This window comes from Poecilia mexicana, unplaced genomic scaffold, assembly GCF_051168715.1.
Source record: "Poecilia mexicana isolate PSO_F unplaced genomic scaffold, ASM5116871v1 scaffold_16, whole genome shotgun sequence".
Taxonomy (NCBI): Eukaryota; Metazoa; Chordata; class Actinopteri; order Cyprinodontiformes; family Poeciliidae; genus Poecilia; species Poecilia mexicana.
The window spans coordinates 25,328,828-25,350,041 of NW_028263385.1; the positions used below are offsets into that span (position 1 = coordinate 25,328,828).

Sequence of the window (21,214 nt, forward strand, 5' to 3'; positions counted from 1 at the left end):
ACTAGTGATTATTTTAATATATCGATTAATATATATTAATTCTGATGCTTAACTAGTAAAATCGGCAAGATTTTTTATTTAACCACTTAAGCCTTATTTTAAACAATATTAGAAATACATTGAAAAATGCAAATAAAAATTCTTTTAAATTGGAAAATGAGCATTTTATTGCCTAAATTTGAATAATACAACTTTAACATTTGTAGCAAAGGATGCGCCAATTAATGATTGGGCAGCAAAAGATGCTTAATTTGTTTTAGAGAATTTTTATAGAATAAAACTATGCCACTTGACAATTTGTGGTTAGAATTTAAATTTATTTTACTTTATTTTTACATTAATCATAAATGCAAAATGTATATATATTTTTGTGCATTTTTGGCTTGATTGCTGATTTGAGTGTGTCCTTGTTTTAGCAATAGGCCCTTTTTGAGTCTGTATATTTTAGTTAACAATAATTTTATTATTTCAATTATGGATTCATCACAATTAATCCGATTGATCATCTCAGCCCTACTCATGTTTTTCATCTATATTTTTTCTATTTTGACTTTTATTATAAATAATAATAATAAAAGTCTTATTTTCCACACTTGATCATAAATAATAAAAGTGTGGAGTGTGGAGTGTGTTTTCGTACACATCGGGTTAGATCTGACTACATTTACAATCTGCCTAAAACCAAATCTTTTTTTTTTCTGTCCCAATAGGTAAAACTCTCCTACCGAAACAGGGTGTACTTTCAAACGATGATGCTTGTGTTTATGTAGTCAGTAGGTATCTATTAAGTCAAGCCTCTGCAGTGCAGAGGAGGTTTTTCAAGTTGAAACAAATATGAAATTGCATGAAAACTGGAGGGCCTTTAACCCAACAGTTTTATGAAAACCCTTTGTCTAACTGGGGAGATTAAACAAGTGCAAAACTCAAATGTTAATATAACCGGGGAGACTTCTAAAAGAATAAAATAATAACATTTTTATCTCCGTGTTCCCTCCCAGATGCTTCCCAGAGTCTATTACTCTCCATGTTTGAAGATACACAGATACCAGAGGATAACTGTTATGGCTATTCATCTGAAGCACCACACACACAACACGCCGAGTTCACTTCGCAAACACACTCGTACATAAATTCACCTGCTTCCCCGCGTCGTCTCCAGCCTCTGCGTCGGCCCCGTCCTCGCCGTTCAGGTAAAGCAGTTAAATTTATGGCTTAACAATAATGGGACAAACTGTGTGTCTCGTTGCGATTCCTCAGGTATTCCGTGATTAAATAAATGTCCCCACTCTTTTCATAAAGCTTGTTTATGGCACTGTGGCACCATATGCTGCCGCTTCCACCCCACCCACCCACCCACCCATCTCCTTCACTCTCTCCCGGCTTAATTCTCTTTTTCTTTGGCTCTCCTTCTCGCTCAGCGGTTACGGGAAAAAGCCAAAGTTGCACGTGAACCTGCGAGCCTCCAAACCTTCATCGAGTCGGTCCTAATGGCTGTGTAAATACAAGAAACGCACTGAAACCGTTTGAGTAATTAATTCCCCAAAGCGGTATCTAGCATCCTTTGTGTGTGTGTGTACATGTGCAGATGTGTGTTTTACTTCTTTTTTTATTTTTTATTTTTTATTTTTTAGAAAAAGTGAAACCAAATCAGAAAAGCAATTAATTTCTCCAGCCACAACATGGCAGTAAACACGTGTGATTGTTCACCTCATTGTCTCGTCGGGTTTCTTCTCTGCACTCCGTCAGACACTTGAGAGACCAACTCCAACTCCGTGTGACTTTTCTCGTGATTATTAATGGCCGCTTCACATTAACTTTGCTCTGGTAATATACTCCGACAATGGCCCAAATCACCTGAGCGATGAGGACGACGGCGGCGGCCCCCGTGTCCCCTTGTCCAGCCAGCTCTGTGGCAGCTACTCCGCTAACCCCTCCCTATCCTCAATGACCAAGATTAATGAAACCCCCGCCGTTTTTAATTAGCATGGCCGCAGTCATCAATTACGTCTGCCCCACCCCAAATACAAATATTGTTATATTTGGGGAGGGGGGGGTTGAAAAAAAAATTCTTGATTTATTTCATTGTGGCGGCCGAAGGAGTGAGATGAATGGCCTCCCATCATGGTCATTTGTGGAGATGAGGAGGAGAAGAGAAGGGGGACGGTGCGGCGGGGAGGGGTAATAAGATCAGTGCAGGGAAGAAGGGGGTCGGCGCCTCACACGGTACAGTAGAGGATGTGAACATGGCTGGTTATAGATAAAGTCGAGTCTCTCCATGTTGCTGGACTATCTTCACAAAACTCAGAACTTCAGGATAGTTTCTCCAAATCCAAACCTGCAAGGTTCATTTCCCTTTTGGGGCAATTTAAGCACCAAGTGGTTCAGATTTGAGAGCCTCTGGTTGAGGCGACTGTCTTGATACTGCCAGATACTGCCAACACTTGCATAAGTTATGATTTTAAAAGTGAAAAGCTTACAAAGCAAAGGTGTTCTGTAGACCCCATCATACTGGAGCCTATGTGGCAAGTTACACAACCTCTTGGTAAATAACACACCGTTATCATCTCCCTGCTTTCCTATGAGGCCCAAAACTCTGGTAGCACATAAATACGGAAGAGCCACTCACTCTGTCTGCTCTGATGAAGAACTGATCACCTTCACACTAAATGCTTGGAGTAGCTCCGATTGACAGCAACATCACGCAGTAAAACGGAGACATTTGTACCGTTCATCCAACTATTCATACGTTAAACTAAAACAGACACATGTAGAAAGACGTGACAGAGCACAATTTGTCTTTTAACGTGCTTCATTTCTTTGCTTTTTAACCTATTCAAACAATTATTTAAATAGTTCAACTTCGGTAGTGAGGCAAGAATCTGTGACACCATCTTTAGAGACAGTGTGTTCTCTACATGCTTTATTTTCTGTGCAATGTCCACTTTTTAAATCATACTTCATCTGGTTTTTCCTGCTTCACAGCATTGGCCAGACAGGCTGGTTGCCTCAGTCTGTCCCATTGGCATGGTGAACAAGGTGTAAATGGCAAAAACAAAACAAAACATGGCTGCAGTAAATAACTTGTCAAGGATAAATATGGTTTTGCTCTTTCGTTTGTCTCTCAGTGAGTTTCTTCAAGTTGATAAATGCAGAATGGACTTACTAAGAAATTATTCCCTTTTTAGCTTCTTCTGAAGCAAAGAAGAAAACAAACATTTCAGGAACGGAGTATGTCCTTTTGCCCTTCTCTTGCTTTTCTCTAAGAAAAGTAAGTATCAAACTAAGTTGAGCTCTTATTTAAATTGAGACATTATCTTTTAAATCTGGGGTTTGAAGAGTAAAAAAAAAAAAAAACTGTAATAAACCAAACGATTTCTGCAGTTCTTCAAACTGGTTACAGTCTGACTCGGCTCTGTCATGATAATAGTGCGAGCGCTGCCGCTTTATGACTCGAATATGTGTGCGGCTCTTCTTGTGGTTTTCCTGAGCTCGGGTGTTTACGCTGCGGTGAGCCGCTAGCCGCTTGATTCCTGATGGCTACACACACACACACACACACACACACTGATTTTTATTTTATACCCCTGCCGACACAACCATCGCCTGCCCACTGGACTCGAGAGGGAACGGTGGGAAACATCTTGAATATTTTATGAGGCTCGGGAACCCCACCTCTCTCGTCTTGCCCACCCCGCGAAAAACCGCGGCCACTTCGTCCGGCAAATTCGCACACATACACACACACGCGCACACACGCATACACACCCGCAGAAAGAAATAATGTTTTAAATGCAATCATTGTCAGGCCCAAACAATGTCATTTATCAAGGGAGCATTTGGGACTGTATAATAAGTTTCACATTATTAATACAATTTTTCATCCTCTGTCAAGCCTATCTGATTTATGGCACGCGTGTGATCTAAGGTGATCATTGAATTACAATTCTAGTAATAAGAGAGAGAATGGACCTGGTTTACTTCTGCCCACTGGAGCACAACTCCTCCCCTCTCTTGCCCCCCATGCACACAGACATGTACACAGATAGAAGAAACAGGATTTAACCGATAAAACTGGTTTAGCAATTCACATACATTTATTTATCTAGATTTGTGTAAATATTTCTGAGTAGAAAAATATATACGTTTAACAGCAACTTAAAGAGTTGAGGTGAGTTTGACTTATTTTTCCGTTTACTTGACAAAATGAATTAGATTTAATCATATTTCTGTGCTGATTCCATTCAAATAGTTTAATTACTTAAATAAAGTAGGTTCTCATTGTCATTTTTACACTGACTTAATGTTTTGACAACAGCCGTTGTTTCTTAGTTTGTACTTTATTAATAAAATGGGAACCAGAGATATTTGCACAACTAACAGTTGATTCAGAACAGGATATTAGTCTTTATTTCAAACATCTTTTTTCACAGCCATCTTTCTAAATTCATATTTCAACCCTATTTACTCAGATTAATTAGTAATAATAATAATAATTAATAAAGATGTAGTTTAAGAGTCGTGGTCATTTTGTTCAAAAACACATTTTTGTCGGTGCAGAGGATCCCTCCTGCCCCAACAGACGCCTCTGTTAGCTCCTCTTTGGAAAGACAATTATGACTAACAAGCACCTAAATTCTTCCTTTCATGAAGTCCTCTGTTAGAAATAAACAAAACTAGTTTGTCATTGAAGCAAAAATTTAACTTCAGCAGTAAAAACATTTAAATCTGCTCAACAAAGATTTCAATTTAGAGATTTTTTGCAATTTTTTGACCAATGGCTCTGAGTTAAGAAGCAAAGCTTGCTGGCAACTTTGACATTAGCATTAACAACTTGCTACAGTTTTTGTTCCAACACAGAAACTTTCTCAACTACAAGTCTTACCTACAGGTTAATATGTATTTTCCTGATACAACTCACACACACACACACACACACACACACACATATGGTTTTACTGTACTCTTGGTTATGCCACAACAAGGTACAGTTGACTAAACAAACAAATTATATAACATTTAAAATGTTCAGACCAGAAAAAAATGAAAGAGCTAGCATTATTCAACTTGTATGCTTTATTAAAATTGTAATCAATTTAATTACAAATATGTAACACTATCCAACATCCGTTGTTGTAGTGCAGCTGTCCTGTTCTTGATGTCTGACTCCGGCTTATGCAGCCCAGCTAGCTAGCAAGTTTGATTGTAGCATTAGCACTGCTGCTAAACCAGTTAAAGTTAAATGTAAACTTAAAATCTTACTCCAGCACAAAAACTTTTTCAACCCCAAATTTTATTGCTGGATATATTAATTCATAACATACGCCATATAGCTATATAACCCTCACTATTATTTACTAGCTAGATATGATGATGATGATGATGATTAGACTGAACCAACATGTTCAATTAAATCCCAATCAAAATGATTAGGCATCATTTGTTTTTAAGAATACACAGTAAATTATTACACTTGGTTGAATGTAAATACCTTTAGTGGCTTGTATTCGAAACCTGCCAATATTTTTACTTTCTTGTGTGCTTAAACTTTCTGATGAAAAACATCGACAGTTTAACTTTTACCTCTCAAGACTACGAAGCCGCTTCGCTTAATATTCCTGAGTTTAAGGCAGCCTGCCAGGGTCCTAATTTTAGTGACAGAAAAGAGAAAAGAAAACAAACAAATGAACCCGGGCCCTGTTAATTAGATCAAGAGCAAAGCTCATTATTCTAAAATGATATTGGCGCCCGGAGAGTAAATATGAGTGGCCTGTTTGGGGTGGTGGGGTGAGGGGGGGGACTCCGTAATGGGATAGGGATGCAGGTCGTTACAGGGCCGAGTGATTTACAACCACATGCTCTTTGATGTATAGACTGCACCTTTTATTAAGTGCCTGTCGTTATGGTCACTGGCTCAGTCATTTCCCTTTGTGTCTAATCAAAATCCATATCCGCACCAACTCCGGCCATCCAGAGCCCAGCTGCTCCGCGCAGGGAAAGCAAACTCTGTGGGAATGTTGGCCTTCCCGCTCCTCCCTGCTCCCTCCCACCTCCAGCGGAGGCTTACGTGTTGCAAGTCGTTACAACTCGCAGCGAGCAACAACAGATAAACAAATGGAAATGCGAAATTCTCTTGAGGTAATTAAATAACAAAGACAGACTCCCGTCATAAGATTTCGGCTGAGTTTTTTTTTATTTTATTTTTTTTGAGCGAGTATTTTCACTATTAGCGCTCTTGCTCGGCGCTTTTATTGGATTAGCCCGTCGTTGAGGGCCCGCTGATCGCTGTCATACATCACCCTGTTTGATTTCTGTTTAGAGCGAATTTGAGGAGGCCGCTAATTGGATTGTGGCAGTTTAGCCCCGGTTAAAGATGGTAAACGGCAGAGCCGGGCTCTCCTCTACTCCTCCTCTATTACCCCGTTCGAAACTCTCAGGCTCCGGAGCCCGCCGGTTCTCCTCAGGATCGCCACAATTTATGACACATTTTCTCTGTATTCTTAAAAGATAATTAGGTTTATCGCCAGTTTTTTTTTTCTTCCCCCCCCACCCCGCCTCCCATTACTTCTCTTTTGTGTACCTGAGAGCACACAATTGCAGCATGAAAACATAAATATTTCTGCAGCACAGCAGCGCTGGCAGGTGAGCCTAATGAAATTCTAGCAGTGTAATTTGATTTACGAGGTGCTAATGCGGCCTGATATTAGAGAGAAAAAGCTCTGATATGGCTGCCTTGTGCTGTATTTAAGGCCTATCAGAAGTCTGATAAAGAGCATCCTGTCCTCAGCACTGCGCCTGAGTTATTGTTGCAGATATTCATATTGATAGTAATTCTTCCCGACGCAATTTAGCACCGGCAATATATAAAAACGGAGATAATAGTTAATTTCGGTGGCTGTTGCTCAGATTGCGATGCTTTAAATTCAAGACTTTACAATATAAAAAAAACAAACTTTCGAGATGTGAAGCGTCTGGACGCTTTTCAAAATGTTTAAACGATATGTGTGTTTGTGTGTGTGTGTGTGTGTGTGTGTGTGTGTGTGTGTGTTGATGGGGTCTTAGATTGGCCTTTGATCCCCCACCACATCACATAAACCACATTTTCTCTAATTTTAGCAGGAGGCCTTTTTTGTTCTTTTTTTCAAAGCTCTTGATTTGTGGCCATTTTGTTGAAGCATTTTGAATAATTGTCTAATATATGTAAGGCCTCTTAAGCTTTTAAGGTGAACCTAGAGAGGCAACAAGAAATCATAAACACAAAAAGAAATCCTTTGAGGGGCTCATTTACTTCTCAAGAGGACTTCTTTCTAATTGAGGTTGGTGAGCGTTGTGGTGTATCTGCAGGGGTGTGTGTGTGTGTGTGTGTGTGTGTGTGTGTGTGTGTGTGTGTGTGTGTGTGTGCGCGCGTGTGTGTGTGCATGCGTGCATATGTATGTGTGTGTGTGTGTGTGTGTGTGTGTGTGTGTGTCTTTAGTCATGTTTGCATGGACTTCTGAGGGTCATATCCAGGTTTGTCTGTTTGGGACCATTGAGCTATGGCTCTCAATAAAAACAGGCAATAACAGGGCCACCACAGAGGGACCTGGCCTTTGTGCCTCCCCTCCTTCCTCGTCCCCTCCCTCGCAACCCCCCCACTCCGCTCCTCTGCACCCCCTAAGTTATGAGCTGAATAACCGTGCAACAATATTAAGATAACATTTCCTGATTGTTTGTCAGGCAGGAGGCTCCTTCACCCCGCTTTCATCACGTCCACCGTGTTCATTAAATTGACAATTTGTATTTGCCCTACAGCGGGATAAACAGGAGCTTATCTGATGGGCTTGGTCTTTTATTATTTATTTCATTATCTTTTTTTTCTTCTTCCTCCCTCCTCTGCCCCCCTCTTCTTTGTATTTCTCTCTCTTTTTCTTTCTTCCTTTCTTTCTTTCATTCTTTCTCCCGGGATTGAAGGTAAACACAAATCAGCAACAGGATCTCTGTTGAGTGCCGTTGTTTATATTGCAGTCATATGCTGCAGTGCTCGTCTCACAGGAGGTTCATCTACTGCACTCTGCAGACGCATGCGACCTCCTCCTGGAAATTTTAGGACTCCTCAGTAAGGTGCAACTCGGTGCCTTTTTCACTTTATCATTCTGTCTTGTCTTCTAGTAACTTTGTCTCCTTTTTTTTTGTTTGCTTGAATTTTTTTTGTGCTGCATTTCTAAGTGGCTATGGGTCAGTTCAGGCTATCTTTTTTTTTTTTTTTTTGGTATCCATGCATTTCTGCCTTATCGCATCTACCTTCATTTCCTGCCCATAAATGCATCACTTCAAGTGGACATCGGTAAAACATCGGTTTTAGTATTTTCAGGAAGTATGGTAATAAAGTGAAAATGAAAGCACTGCTACAAATCTGGACTCGTCGTAACATGTTAACTTACTCTGTTTGGAAAACGTTTTTGAGGCTTTTATTTATTAGTAGCCAGACAGGAAAAAGGACAGAGACAGAAGAAGATGTGCAGTAAACGGCCTGGCGCCTGGAATCAAACCGGGAACATTATGTTGCGCCTGCTGTGTATGGCTCCCGCCGCATTAACTCACTTTTTCAGCAAAATGAAGAAAATGTACCTGAAGACTTTACATTTCACCCTATGACCATGTGCTGTTAATCTTAGTTTGGGCAAGTCCGCTCTTAATGAAATATAACCCTTGTTTAAGCCGGAACAGCTTAAAGAAACTTGTAGATGTTATTTATGGAGCAATCTGTGCTGTGGTTTTGAAAAACACAATTTCATTTGGTCGAAATGTGAAGAAATCATTTGGATTTCTGTCATGTCTTTGAAGTAAGCTAGTCACTTTTGATCGGATCTTTTACTTAAAAGTTTATGGAGATCGGTGGGATCTGCTGTGTCATGACAGGGTTTGTTGTGTGATGTTATTTCTAGTTGTTCGTAGGTTTCACGTAAAACCGACTCCCTTGGAATGGCATTTTAATGCTGTGGGTATAAAATACTTGATAATTAATAACCAAATAATAACTGTCCTATACTTGTAAAGCACATTATCAAGTCCAGAGGACTCCAAAGTATTTCACACAGTCATTTGCCCATTCACACACACATTCACACACTAAGTGAAGGCATAGGTTTCATGTTCAGCATTCCAAGATGAGTGAAATGTCTGGATAGTTTTGAGATAGTTTGAGATTATGTAATTGTATTATAGCTTTCATTGTGAGATCTGCAGCATTTTTTTAACTGTTTAAATATATTGTAGTTTCAAAGTATTAGCATGAAATTTTAAAACAACATTGTATTCAAGATTTGTATTTCCTGAGAGTAAAGAAAACTGTGGGAGCCATCAGCAACGCTTAACAGGTGGGAGAAGCACAGCCCTGCTCCATAAACCAGTACACTAATTCCTCCTACACTTTTTTCAGGCCTCTTAATTAAACTCCTTTAAGCTGTTACAACAGTCTAATTCAGTTTTTTAGCAAAGTTTAAACTGTAATTTTGGGAAAACGCGACATACCTATTGCTTAGGTCACTCTGCGTCATTATGTGGTTTCAGTGAAAAAAAAAAAGATTTAAACGGCTAAATATTCCTCTGGCGTTGTGGTAACCAGCGGCTCTAGCAAACCTCGTGAAAACATATTTTTATGAGCCTTGGCGGTGAGTGCTTTAAGTTTGACTTCCTGTATTTATGTTTGAGATGTTTATTTTGAAATGAAAAAGCAGGTCGGCTAGTTGTGTGAGAATATAGAGACTGGCTATATCGTGTGTAGGCCTGACACGATAACAAATTTTGCTGAGCGATTAATTGTCTAAAAAATTATTGCGATAAATGATAATATTGTTTCAAGACCTTTGACACTGATTTAATGGAAATGATGCATTCTATTTCCTGCCATAGATAGATACATTTTATTTTCAAAACAACACATAACACTGGAACTGATAAACTAAATAAACAAAAACAAAAATAAAATGGATTCTCAGTCTCCATTAACAAAAAACGTACTTGAATAAAAACTAAACATAAAGCCAAAGTGAAAATAAATACGGCATTCAACCAAAAGAATACAGATTATGAAGTCTGTATACTATATTGCCCTTCAGTAATTACTAGATTTAAATAGAGAAGATGGGCACATCCGACTACCTGATGCAGTAGTTCACACTACACGGGTTTTTTTGCCCCTATTTTCTCCTTATCACAATCTTAGATCGTTGGCTGATCTAAGATTGTCGCTGGTGATTTCGTAACCGATCATCCTGCAGTATGTGGTGTGTTACGGTGGATCGTCGTGGCCGCTCCGATCTAAATCGGGGTTTTTCCCCGACTGGGAGCTTAACGCTGAATGTGACAGGTAGCCAATCAGAAAGCTCGGATTCTCCTCCGTGCTTTCTGAGGGGAAATTACTGAGTGGAATCCGAAACAGCTGACACGGCGCAACCCAAAGTCCAGCGGACGTTGGAGATGATATGTGGAAACAACAACAACAATATTTAACATTTCGTGCAAATAATATAGAAATGACAAGGGGGGGGAGTTGGAGCCAAATTGCTACCGCAGTTGATAAACCCGGTAACTTTTCAGCTGTTCTTGTTAACGTGACATGAATAGGTTATAATGATTTTCATTCAATCAGGACTTTACGCTGACTCTAGCCACATGCATCACAGGCAGATTATAGTAAAGCATTGATTAATGCCTCGCTTTAAAATTAGTTAACTGGACTTGTAGCCATAATTTTGTGCCAGGTGACTGGACACCACACGGCATGACCGAAACCGATCGAACCGTTATACCTAGGACTTCTGTCGGCTAATGTGTCTCTCATGTTTCGAAAATGGGCCGACAACTCGTGTAGTGTGTGCTGGACATTACACTAAGGAAATGAAGAAGGGAGGGTCAGTGGAGAGCACCGGAGTTGAGCCTTTTTTTATTCAGTCTCATCAACAGAAAGAAAAAAGGCAGGAAGAAACGATAAAGCCGATAATTAAAATGAGGTCGATAGGTTTAATTTATCGTGCGATTAATTGATTTATCGTTTATCGCGACTTGACTAGCTAAATGTTACCCGCTAGCAAATACGCTAGCATTTGGTTCAGAGCTTCCTATTGATGCTGTTTTTACACTTGGAGACCGCTGAAAACAGTTCTATTTGTCAAACACATTAGAAACTATTTTAATACTTTTTTAACATTAAAAACACTTTAAAATTAGACAAATACAAATACAAGTCTTGTAAAACCTGGACTGAAATATTCTTGACTGATTGGATTCTTTGAAGTAAAGCTTCTAAGTTTGTGAAATCTTTAGTGTAGTTTTGACAACAAAAATAAGCTACAGAACATTTTCTGAAAAAAAGGGAATAAAAATAGTAACACATGGCCAAATCTTCCCTTCTCAACAAACCAAAGTACTGCTGTTTGCCGTAGCAACCTGTCTGAGCAGATAGTAAAAGCATAAGGTAACAAAAACGGTATACAGGCTCAACCTTAATTGAATTAGCTCCGTTTGAATGTGAAACTAAGCATTATGCCGAAAACTGATTTGCACCCACAGACCACAAAGACTACAGCGCTTCCTAAAGCACTTCTCCTTAGTACTGTGAGTGATGATGTTGCCCTCCTCAATCTCTTACCTCCCGGGGGAAAACCCAGCCTGTCGTCGGTCAACGTTGAGCCCGCAAACGAAAACTAACGAAGCCTGTGACTTTACTTAGGAAACAGTTGTCCCAGAAATGTAATCTTTTACCCATTTTTTTTCCCCTCCCCAACGAACCGCCCGCCCCACCCTCTAATCAGGTTTCAATTGACTGCCACTGAAGGAAGAGCTTCTCCTCAAGATGCTTATATAGGTCCGAACCGAGTCAGACGCCATTTAGAGCTTACTCAGTCTTCCTCCCAATATCTCGGAGAGCTCAGGGCCAAATGATTTAATCTTCATTCAGCTAATTTAGTCTGGATTTAAGCTGCCGGGGTTGTCGAAGTGCAGAGTGATGGAGTCTGAAAACAGGATGAGAGGGAGAAAAACGGAAGGAAGGAGAAAGGGAAAAACAGGGAGAGATGAAGTTAGAGCGATGGAGGGAGAGGAAAAAAGGAGATGAGGAAGGAGGAGGAGTGTGTTGAGGAGGAGGAGGGGGGAGCTGCTGAAGATGATGATCCATCCTGACCCTAGTGAATGCTGTCATGTTCCCCCCTCTAGGTAATCTCTCTCACTCTCTTGCTATTTTACATGTGAAAATGCTCTCCTGACAGTTGCATATCAGATAAATTTTCCTCTTTTTTTTCCTCCCACCCCTCCCTCCGCCATCTCCGCTCCTCTCCCTTCGCCAAATAAACAACAGTCTTCACTTTGAAGTTGTCTGTTTGTGTCAGTTTGGCTTCGGGCGAGCGTCGGCCTCTCCCTCTTCTGTCTTTGTGCTGCAGCGCGAGCGAGCGTAGCGGATCGCTTCCTCTTTGCGATGGCCGGCCAGAACAATGCGGAGGGAGGCGGGACGGGAAACGGTTTGGGCGTCCGAACGGCGTCCACATCACCGGAACTGATCAAATTAATTAGGGAGAAGGGTTTGAGAACAAGTAGAGGCGTGTTGCCAGCGTGGTCTGAGCTTTAAGATGCATTTTGTAAGATAGAAATTTTCCTGGACTGGGTTAAAATCGCCCTTTTTAAAAAACATTAAAAAAAAATTAAACAGTATAGTTTACAGTCAACACACACTTTACAGGTTCTTCCTCAACACACACAGCCTCGCCACTTGGGGGTGGTAGTGAGTGTGTGGTAATGAACCAGACTCCCCCCACCCCCTTTCCTTTTTTCCTTTTTTTTTTTTTTTCCCGGTCCCTATTAGAGGTGCAGTAACTCCTCCTGAGGGATCTCTGTCACAATTAAAGCCAGCGATGTTCTGACAGTTGCCCCACGTGCCGGAACTGAATCAGGATCACACCACGGTATAGATATGGTAATGAGTGACAGTATGGATACGGCGGCATGCCGCTCTCTGGATGTCGACTCGAGACACTCACCTGTGTCTGCGAATAAATCGGCGCAGGACGTCAATCAGGTGACTCCGCTTCGCCATCAGAGAGGGAAGGAGAAGGAGACACAGGAGGAGGGAAGAGGAGAAATATAATGAATCAAAGCGGAGCTTGTCTGTGATTACAGATGAGCGTTTCTTAAAGTTATTACCTCGCTTTCTTATGTATATCTGATTTATTTTTCTCATTTATTTATGCGCTAACACAACAATGTAAACATATGGTGTGGAAAATTGTATATATATATATATATATATATATATATATATATATATATCAGGTGTCATGTAGCTGTAATTTACTGAGTCTGAGATTCTAGTGCATTTCTGCACTTTTGCCAGTATTTTTAAAGCACCTTGCCAGACTTAGCTCTACAATGTACCCAAACTAATTACAGAGATAGTTTGTCACCTATATAAAAAAAATTGCAATGGTCAGTGGTTTCATTAGTCTTTGTTTTACTGTAAACCATTTAGTTGGAGTAAAACACTTCGACTTCCTCTTGGATGTCACAACAGGCTGGCTGAGGCATCTGGAGCCATTCTGACTGCGTTTGTTTGTCTTTTTCTCAGCAATTTCAATGATTTAATGATAGGGATGGATGTAATGGTACACAAAAAGTAAAGTTTGGTACTTTGGTACGGTTTAAGGGCAAAGTTGGGAATGTTTTTGGTTTGCTCAAGAAAAACTGAATATAGATGGATGGATGGATGGATGAAACAATAAAAGCGCTTGATAATGATAAATGTTGTTTAGGATGTTTTTAAATTAGTGCTGTACAGAAATTTTAAAATGCAGAAGAATCTTTTTTTACTTTGGAGCTGATTCCTCAGTACCAGTCTGTTGTGCGTCTCTCATGCTGAGCAGCCATTTTGGGATTGTTGAACGCTGCAGGCTGCTGGATTTGGACTTCAGATTTTTCTCAGGTTTGTTTCCATTCAGCTCGACGTCGTTGTTTCCTTCAGTGAACATTTCTTCCTCCACTGTAGCTGCATGGAAAACCTTAAATGACCCCAAACTCCAAATCGACAGATTGGGAGTCCTCTCTGTTCCGTTTTGGTGTCACATTTTAAATTTGCCCTACAGAACATGGCGCTGCACACTTAGTTCTGCATATAAACATTCTGCATGTGCTCAGGTATTAAACGATGCTGTTTTTGTTCAGTGCCTTTGGCAAAACGGCTTCATCGGATAATTTCATTACTTCGGTATCAATACGGCAATAGTTAATCGTGTTTACTTGTGTTCCTAATGGCTGCAGCAAATCTTCTGAGCCGCAGGTGAAACACTGCGTGGATTTCTGGATGATTTGTTGACGAGAAAGAAGCAAAAGGAGTTCCTCAGAAGGAGCACATTTCATCCTTAAAGACATGAAGAGATCATTTGTAGTGTCAGTCAGTGGGAGAGGAAATGTGGAGTTGTTTCATGTCAACCTCCTGCCTGGTGTGATGTCATCAACCTAAATGCACATAATTTGGAGTAAACAGTTATTTAAAAAAAAAAATTTGCTTTTTCTGCAGTTCCTTTAGCAAATGCCATACCATCATCATCCAACTGTGATTTTATAATCATTGCACAGTTGGTATCGAAAGATAATTTGTCACCTGTCGGTAAATTTAGAGGGATTTTATTTGAGATGCACTGGTTAGTAGGCCAGAAATCTGATTCTGACACTTCAGATCGGTGTTTGGCCGGTCAGTTACTAAAACCTCCGATTTTCTCCCAATCAGTAAAGATATCACACAATTTGTGATCTACAGAAAACATCGGATGAAGGTTAGCGACATGCTTTGATTCGTTGATGGGGAAATCCTTCATTTTTATTCAAAACTACCACCTCTACTAAAGAATCAGCAGATCAACTTTTACATGTTGTTAACCCGAGGAGGGGGAAACGTATTGGAAGGTCAGACTTTAAAGAAAACTTGATAAATGTATCCACTAGGGGGGGAAAAACCTTTTCATTCAAGCTACAGTAGCAAATTTGTCCACTTGTATACTTCGTATGTGTTAGAGTTGTCATTTGGTCATATCAGTCCTAATATTACGATAACTAAATCTACGTCGCTTCATCATTTAAAGGTTTTTGATTGTCACTGTGTTTCCTTACTTCAATAAAAATAATGAAAACATAAACCCTTACAATTGAGATGATTTATGTTATATTAGAATTTTTTTTATCCCCCCCTTTTTTTTAAAACTTAAAACTGAAGATCATCTCTCGAGAAAATCTGAAGTGAATTTAGAATATGGTTGAATTCACTCTTATCAAGAAAGCCAATTATCAGGCAGAGAGACATGCAGGTCTTCCTTTCGCTAAAGCAAAGCAATACTTCACCCTACATGAAAGCACACCACATTTATTTCTGAAGACGTCATTGCAGCTCTTTTGAAGGAGGACATTTTAAAGTATATGCCATATGAATGCCTTCTTGTGTAATTTAGAAGTTGTTGTTTGTTTTATCCGGGTGTTTTATTTTCACGCGGCCCCTCATAGGGAGGACTTTGCAAATTTATTTCCACGCCTTTGAGTTTAATTCTCAGAAGCACGATAAGTTTTCAGACATTTCAAATGGACAAAAATCTAATTTTCTGTTCTTCCTCCCTCTCCCCTCCAAGCACACACATCTACTCTCTCCTGCTCTCCATCCATCTGCCCCTCTGCCTCCCACCTTTGGTTGCGGTTTTTTTTTTTTTTTTTTTTTTTAGCACGGTGCCTGGCTGTTTAGAGGCACTATGCATATGTATGGGCGAGACGGTGGATCGTGACGGGATCTGACATGCAGGGACAAGATCAAAGCGCTCCATCTCATCCCGTAAAAACAGACGCAAACCTTCCTCTCATCCGTACAAAAACCCCCACCGACTCTGCCAGCTCCTCCACTCCTCCATCTTCCCTCTTCCCCCCGGCTTCCTGTTCTCGCGCCACCCGTCCCGCCATGCACCCAGCGCGCGCACGTTTCCGTCAAGGCCTGGGCTGACTTCGCGATTACGCCTCGGTGATAAACAATGGCCCCCCGTTTAGCTCATAAAGCAAAAGGAGTGTTGTGCATAATGCTTACAATAAAAGATAGCATCTCTTCACTCATCTTATTTACCTCTGCCTGGCAGACGAGCTGTTTCTATAAATACCACAGGGAGGAGAGGGGAGAGGAGGAGCCGCAGAGGCTGCTGGTCAAATAAAGTCTGGAGATGAGAGTTAGAAACCAGGACTCGCATTTTTAAGTCAGGTTTCGTTTGTGTAGCACATTTCAGCAACAACGCGGATCAAAGTGCTTTACATCATAAAAGCATCACAGAGTCGAGCAATAAACATTAGTTTGTCGAAATGTCATCATCAAGAAAACACACATCAAACGCGTTGATCAGTGTTCGACTTTATTGCTAATCAAAGGCAGCTCTACACAGGTGGAGTTTTAAGCCTTGATTTAAAGCACGTGTTTCAAACTCGAGGCCCCGGGGACAAATCTGGCACGCCACAACTTTGTATGTGGCCCTCTGGAGTCTAGAGGAGCACATGAATAAAACTTTAAAGATAACAGTTGGGTAATTTTTTTATTTTTTTTATTTTTTTATCAGTCGAATCAAAGCTGTTTTTATCTGCGTCCTGCCAAATTAGACAGCTCTGGAAAAATTTCATGGAAAACGTCACGGTTTTTCCACCAAATATCGATTCTGAACTCTTCCTGAGTTGAAACATTAGTATTGTTGTTTCTAAATGAATATGAACTTGTTTTCTTTGCATTATGTGAGGTCTGACAGCACTGCATAGTTTTTTTGTCATTTTGACCGTTTTCTGTAAATAATAAATTTTTGATTGGAATTTCGGAGACGTATCACCAGCAGTTCATGGAATAAAAGAACAATGTTCATTTTACTCAAACATATACCTATAAAGAGTAAAATCAGAAAAACTGATAATTTTAATTGGTCTCTTAATATGTTGTATCAATTCTGATAAAAAGTTACCTAACTTTAAGAAGTACTCAGCGAATGCAGAGAGATATTTATTCATATTTTAACCATTAGCTAATGCGTGTTTTTATCTTAATACGTTCTACGACATTCGTCATCTTAAAATGAGTTTGACACGCCTGATTTGAATGGACTCGGTGTTTCGGCTGTTTTGCGGTTTTCTGGAAGTTTGTTCCAGATTAGTGGAGCATAGAAACTGAACGCTGCTTTCTTCCATGTTTGGTTCTGGTTCTGAGGATGCAGAACAGAACCAGAACCAGAAGACCCGCAACAACAGACTTCAAACGCACTTTGGTGCTAAGCCATTAAATGAGCGTCTAGCTTGACAAAGGCATCACTTTAAAGCTGCCTCATCCTTCCTCGCAATTGAGCCGAAAACGCCCTTTAAACCGTCGCTTGGCGACATCTTCATCACATCTAGATCCATCTCCATGGAGCATATAGATTGATATGAAAGCCAGCCTCCATCCCTCCAACTTCCCCCCTACACCTCCACCCTCTCCCCCTTCCTTTCCAGTAAGAAAGATGTACGAGTTTGAATTATTGATTCAGACACATGCTACATGCTGCTCGGAGTCATTATTTGTTCAGGTGAGTGTCACGCTGCTCGCTATGAAACAGATACCGCGGGGATTAAGCGACACAATCAGGACTTAAAGACAGCCGCCCTCCCTAAAATAACACGGCCCCTCGCTGCAAGACGAATGCTCCCCAAAAGCTGACTTCATTTGTTTATGACTCGCGCATTAGTCATTCCGCACCTAAATTATCGCACGGGGGTAAAGATTAATTCAAGCACAGGCGGGTTTCGCTATTGTCTTCTGCATTTTTTTTTGTTTTTTTTTCTCTCTTTTTCTTTTCCTCAAAGCCGAATAAGGCGGCGGATGAATATAGGTGCAAACATCCTACACACTGATTAAAAAGCCAGAGCTTTTTTTTCCCTCATTTTCTCCCTCATCTTCTCCTTCTTTTTCTTCTTCTTCTTTCTTTTTTATCAATCGTAGGCGTGAAGAATAGACAGATGTCCAGAGCAAAGACAGAATGGCGTGCATATTTACACGCCATATTTTGAGCGCCTTAGGCATCATCCAACTAAAACAAAAAATTGAAAAAATAAAATAAAAAATGCACCAAACAATGAATCACGTCTTACATTCATTCACTTGATTCTGACGATCTGAAGCTGTAGATGGCTGGTGATTTTAAAACAAAACGCTGCGCAGTAGAGCGGGTTCTGACAGGCAGAGACGCTCCGGTTCAAGAGCCTTAAGAGGATAGCAGGAGGTAAAATGTTGCTAACTGTTCATTTAGCCCTGGCTAAGTGGTTGGGGACACTGGACAGGTGAACTCTATTCTCCCCACTGGCCCTGCAGGGTGTGTGTGTGTGTGTGTGTGTGCGTGTGTGTGTTTGTGTGGGTGTGTGTGTGTGTGTGTGTGTGTGTGTGTGTGTGTGTGTGTGTGGACTGTAACAGAATTTCTCCAGTCCTCTGGGCCCTGGTGCAAAGCAGAGAATAAATGGTGGAGGTGGCAGGCCTGGACAGAAAAATCAATGCCTGCTTATACAGACATGACACACCAGCAGCCAACTGCATTCTGTGTGTGTGCGTGCGCGTGTGTGTGTTTGGATGTACAGAACACAATCACACAGCCCCCGTGCTCTGTGGGTGTAAGTACTAGTGCCCAGCAAACCCCCATTTCCTCTCTCTCTCTCTTTCTTTTTTTCTCAGTAGATTTTCTACTGTTTTTTTTTTTTTTAACATCAGCTTTGGGATCAGTAAATAACTCCTTGTTTTATCCCCTGCTCTCTCCTCCTGGTCCCTCTCCTCTTGCCTCTCTTACCCTCCCACAGGAAGTTTGAATGCGAGCTGTGCGACCGCTCCTTCAGCGAAAAGTGGGCCTTGAACAACCACATGAAACTGCACAACGGGGAGAAGCCGTACAAGTGCATCTGGCCGTCCTGCCACTACGCCTTCCTCAACCTGTCGGCCATGAAGGACCACTACAGGACGCACACCGGTGAGACACAGACACCGATTCTCAGCGGCCGCGCCTCCCGTCCTCCAGCCACAAAAAAAGGGGTGCAAAAACACGTGTTTTGCACCTTGAACTTCTTGACATTGCAACCTTGAACTTCAACATAAATGGTTTTGTTCATGCTACCCCGTTTTAATTAAATCAAGCGCAGCTCATAGTCTTCAGTCACCGAAAAAGAGAGAATGGAGCTCCAACTTAAAAAAAGAAGTAGCTCATTTGTTATGTGTAATCGAGCTGAGAGATCCTCAGCTCAGGTGGGAAAATCTAATGACACAACAAGTATTAGTCGTACATTCTGCAAATCTGCTGTTAGTAGGAGAAATTACTAGAGGCATGTGGAAGAAGTTGCTCTGACTGGGCCCTGTTTTGTGTGGGGAGGAGCTTTGCTGTGTAACACAGTAGAGAGAGTGTCATGCTGTGGGAATGGTTTCCTTTGGCAGGAAAACTAATAAGAATCCTGGAGGAACAGCCAGCAGAGATTAAAAAGAGACCTGGGAAGAGGTTTTACCTTCCAGCTGGGCGGTCATTATTATCCAGCTAAAGCTACAGGCGAACGATTTGGATTAAAGCATACTCACGTCAAAATCTTACTGAGAATCTGTGGCAATACTTGAAAATTGATGTTCACAGAAGTTCTCCTTCTCCGTCTGACTGAGCGTGAATTCATTTCCAAAGAACGGGCAACGTCTTCACATTTGTAAAGAAAGATCAGCAAAGCCCGTACCTTTTTCGGCTCTACTTCACATTTGTGCGCTGCTTTTGTTTCGGCCTCGTGCAAAATGCCAATAAAACACAATGAACTTTTGTGGTTGCAACGTGGCAAAATGTACACAAAAAAAGAAAAAGTTCACAGGGCAGGAGTGCGTTTGCGAGACATTACGAGTGGCACTCTAAAGGGCGGGTTCCATGAGATTTGAGGTTTATGGGCAGTCGACAAGTTTGGGACAAAGAGCTGTTTATCCGTGCTTGGATCCGCTAAAATCCACTTTATGGCTGCGGACGTGAGCGAAAACGAAGTTTATGTGAACTGTGAAAATCTCACATTTACCATGAATCTTCTCAGCCTTGGCTAGAAGGAACATTCACAAGTTTGGGCCAATAATAGCCGCCGCTCGTCCATCTGTAGTCGTTATGAACATCCAGGCGAAGTGGAGCCAGCTCTTGGCAGCCAGTTGGACGGTTAAACACAACCTCCTGATCCTGATAGAACTGTGACTGTTATGAGACGCCTCGTCGGCCAATTTATAGTTTAAAGGGGAGAAGATGAGCAGTGCGGGGGAATCTTCGGATTCTTCTGTTTTTGTTTTCTGCCGCCCTCAACAATTGGAGGGGGGTCACGTCGCAGGGGCTATTAAGGTGGCGTGCGTTTCCAAATCCAACGGCTGAAGCTGTGTGGTTTCTCCCCCCTCCGCCCAAAAGGCTCCATCTGGACACAGAGTGTGTTTTCTTCGAATCCAGCTGGTCACTAAGCATGTTTTGGTAAAATCCATCTGATGCCTGAGAGTTTTTTTTGTTTTGTTTTTTCCACACTGTGGACCGGTTTGTGTTGCCTTTTGAGGGGAGGGGGTAAAAAAAATGATGCAAATCCGAGCAAAAAAATAATCCTCAGAAGAAGAATGTTTATGTAAAAGCAAAAAAAAAGAGTTGGACTTTGTAAGAAAATGCAGAAAATTTTTTTTTTTATGTAAACATGTTGTACATGCTGTAATATCACTGCAACTCCCCACTAATAGGGCAACATCAGGATTAAAGTTAGTATAGGTAGTTTCCTTTAATTTAAATCAACAAATTGATGCGGCGGAAAGACCCAACTTTCACGTTCATCGTATCCGAACTGAAATCTCCAGAAAAGCGATGGATCTCTAAGCAGAGCCAAGATCAAACGGGGGGGTTAGGGGGTGGTGGGGGGGATCATGGGTTTTCAGATTAGTGCACATTTTCATTATGCCACCTTAATTCTGTGCAGCGGCTTGTCTTTCCAATTCCACCGCTCCTTTTCGTCTCTGCAGATCCGATAAAACACACTGTGCTGCTGCACTGAATGGTGTTTTTTTTTTTTTTTTTTACTTGCTAAAAACTTTGGATCGACAGATGGTTCAGTGGGCGGTGGGAGGATACTGTCTTGAATAATAGCCCCTCGATAGGAGCCCAAGTCAGCCTCTTTGAAAGTGTCTTTATGCTGCAGC

At 41.1% G+C, this 21,214-nt stretch overlaps 1 protein-coding gene across 1 annotated transcript in view; it reads left to right on the top strand.

Annotated features, from left to right (window-relative positions):
* Positions 1-21,214, top strand: part of LOC106921836 (zinc finger protein 407-like) — a 189,920-nt gene that overhangs the window by 93,959 nt on the left and 74,747 nt on the right. Inside the window, exon 6 of the mRNA XM_088014319.1 lies at positions 18,844-19,010. Within this exon, the coding sequence (XP_087870445.1) occupies positions 18,844-19,010 (167 nt within the window). The remainder of the gene's footprint in view (positions 1-18,843; positions 19,011-21,214) is intronic.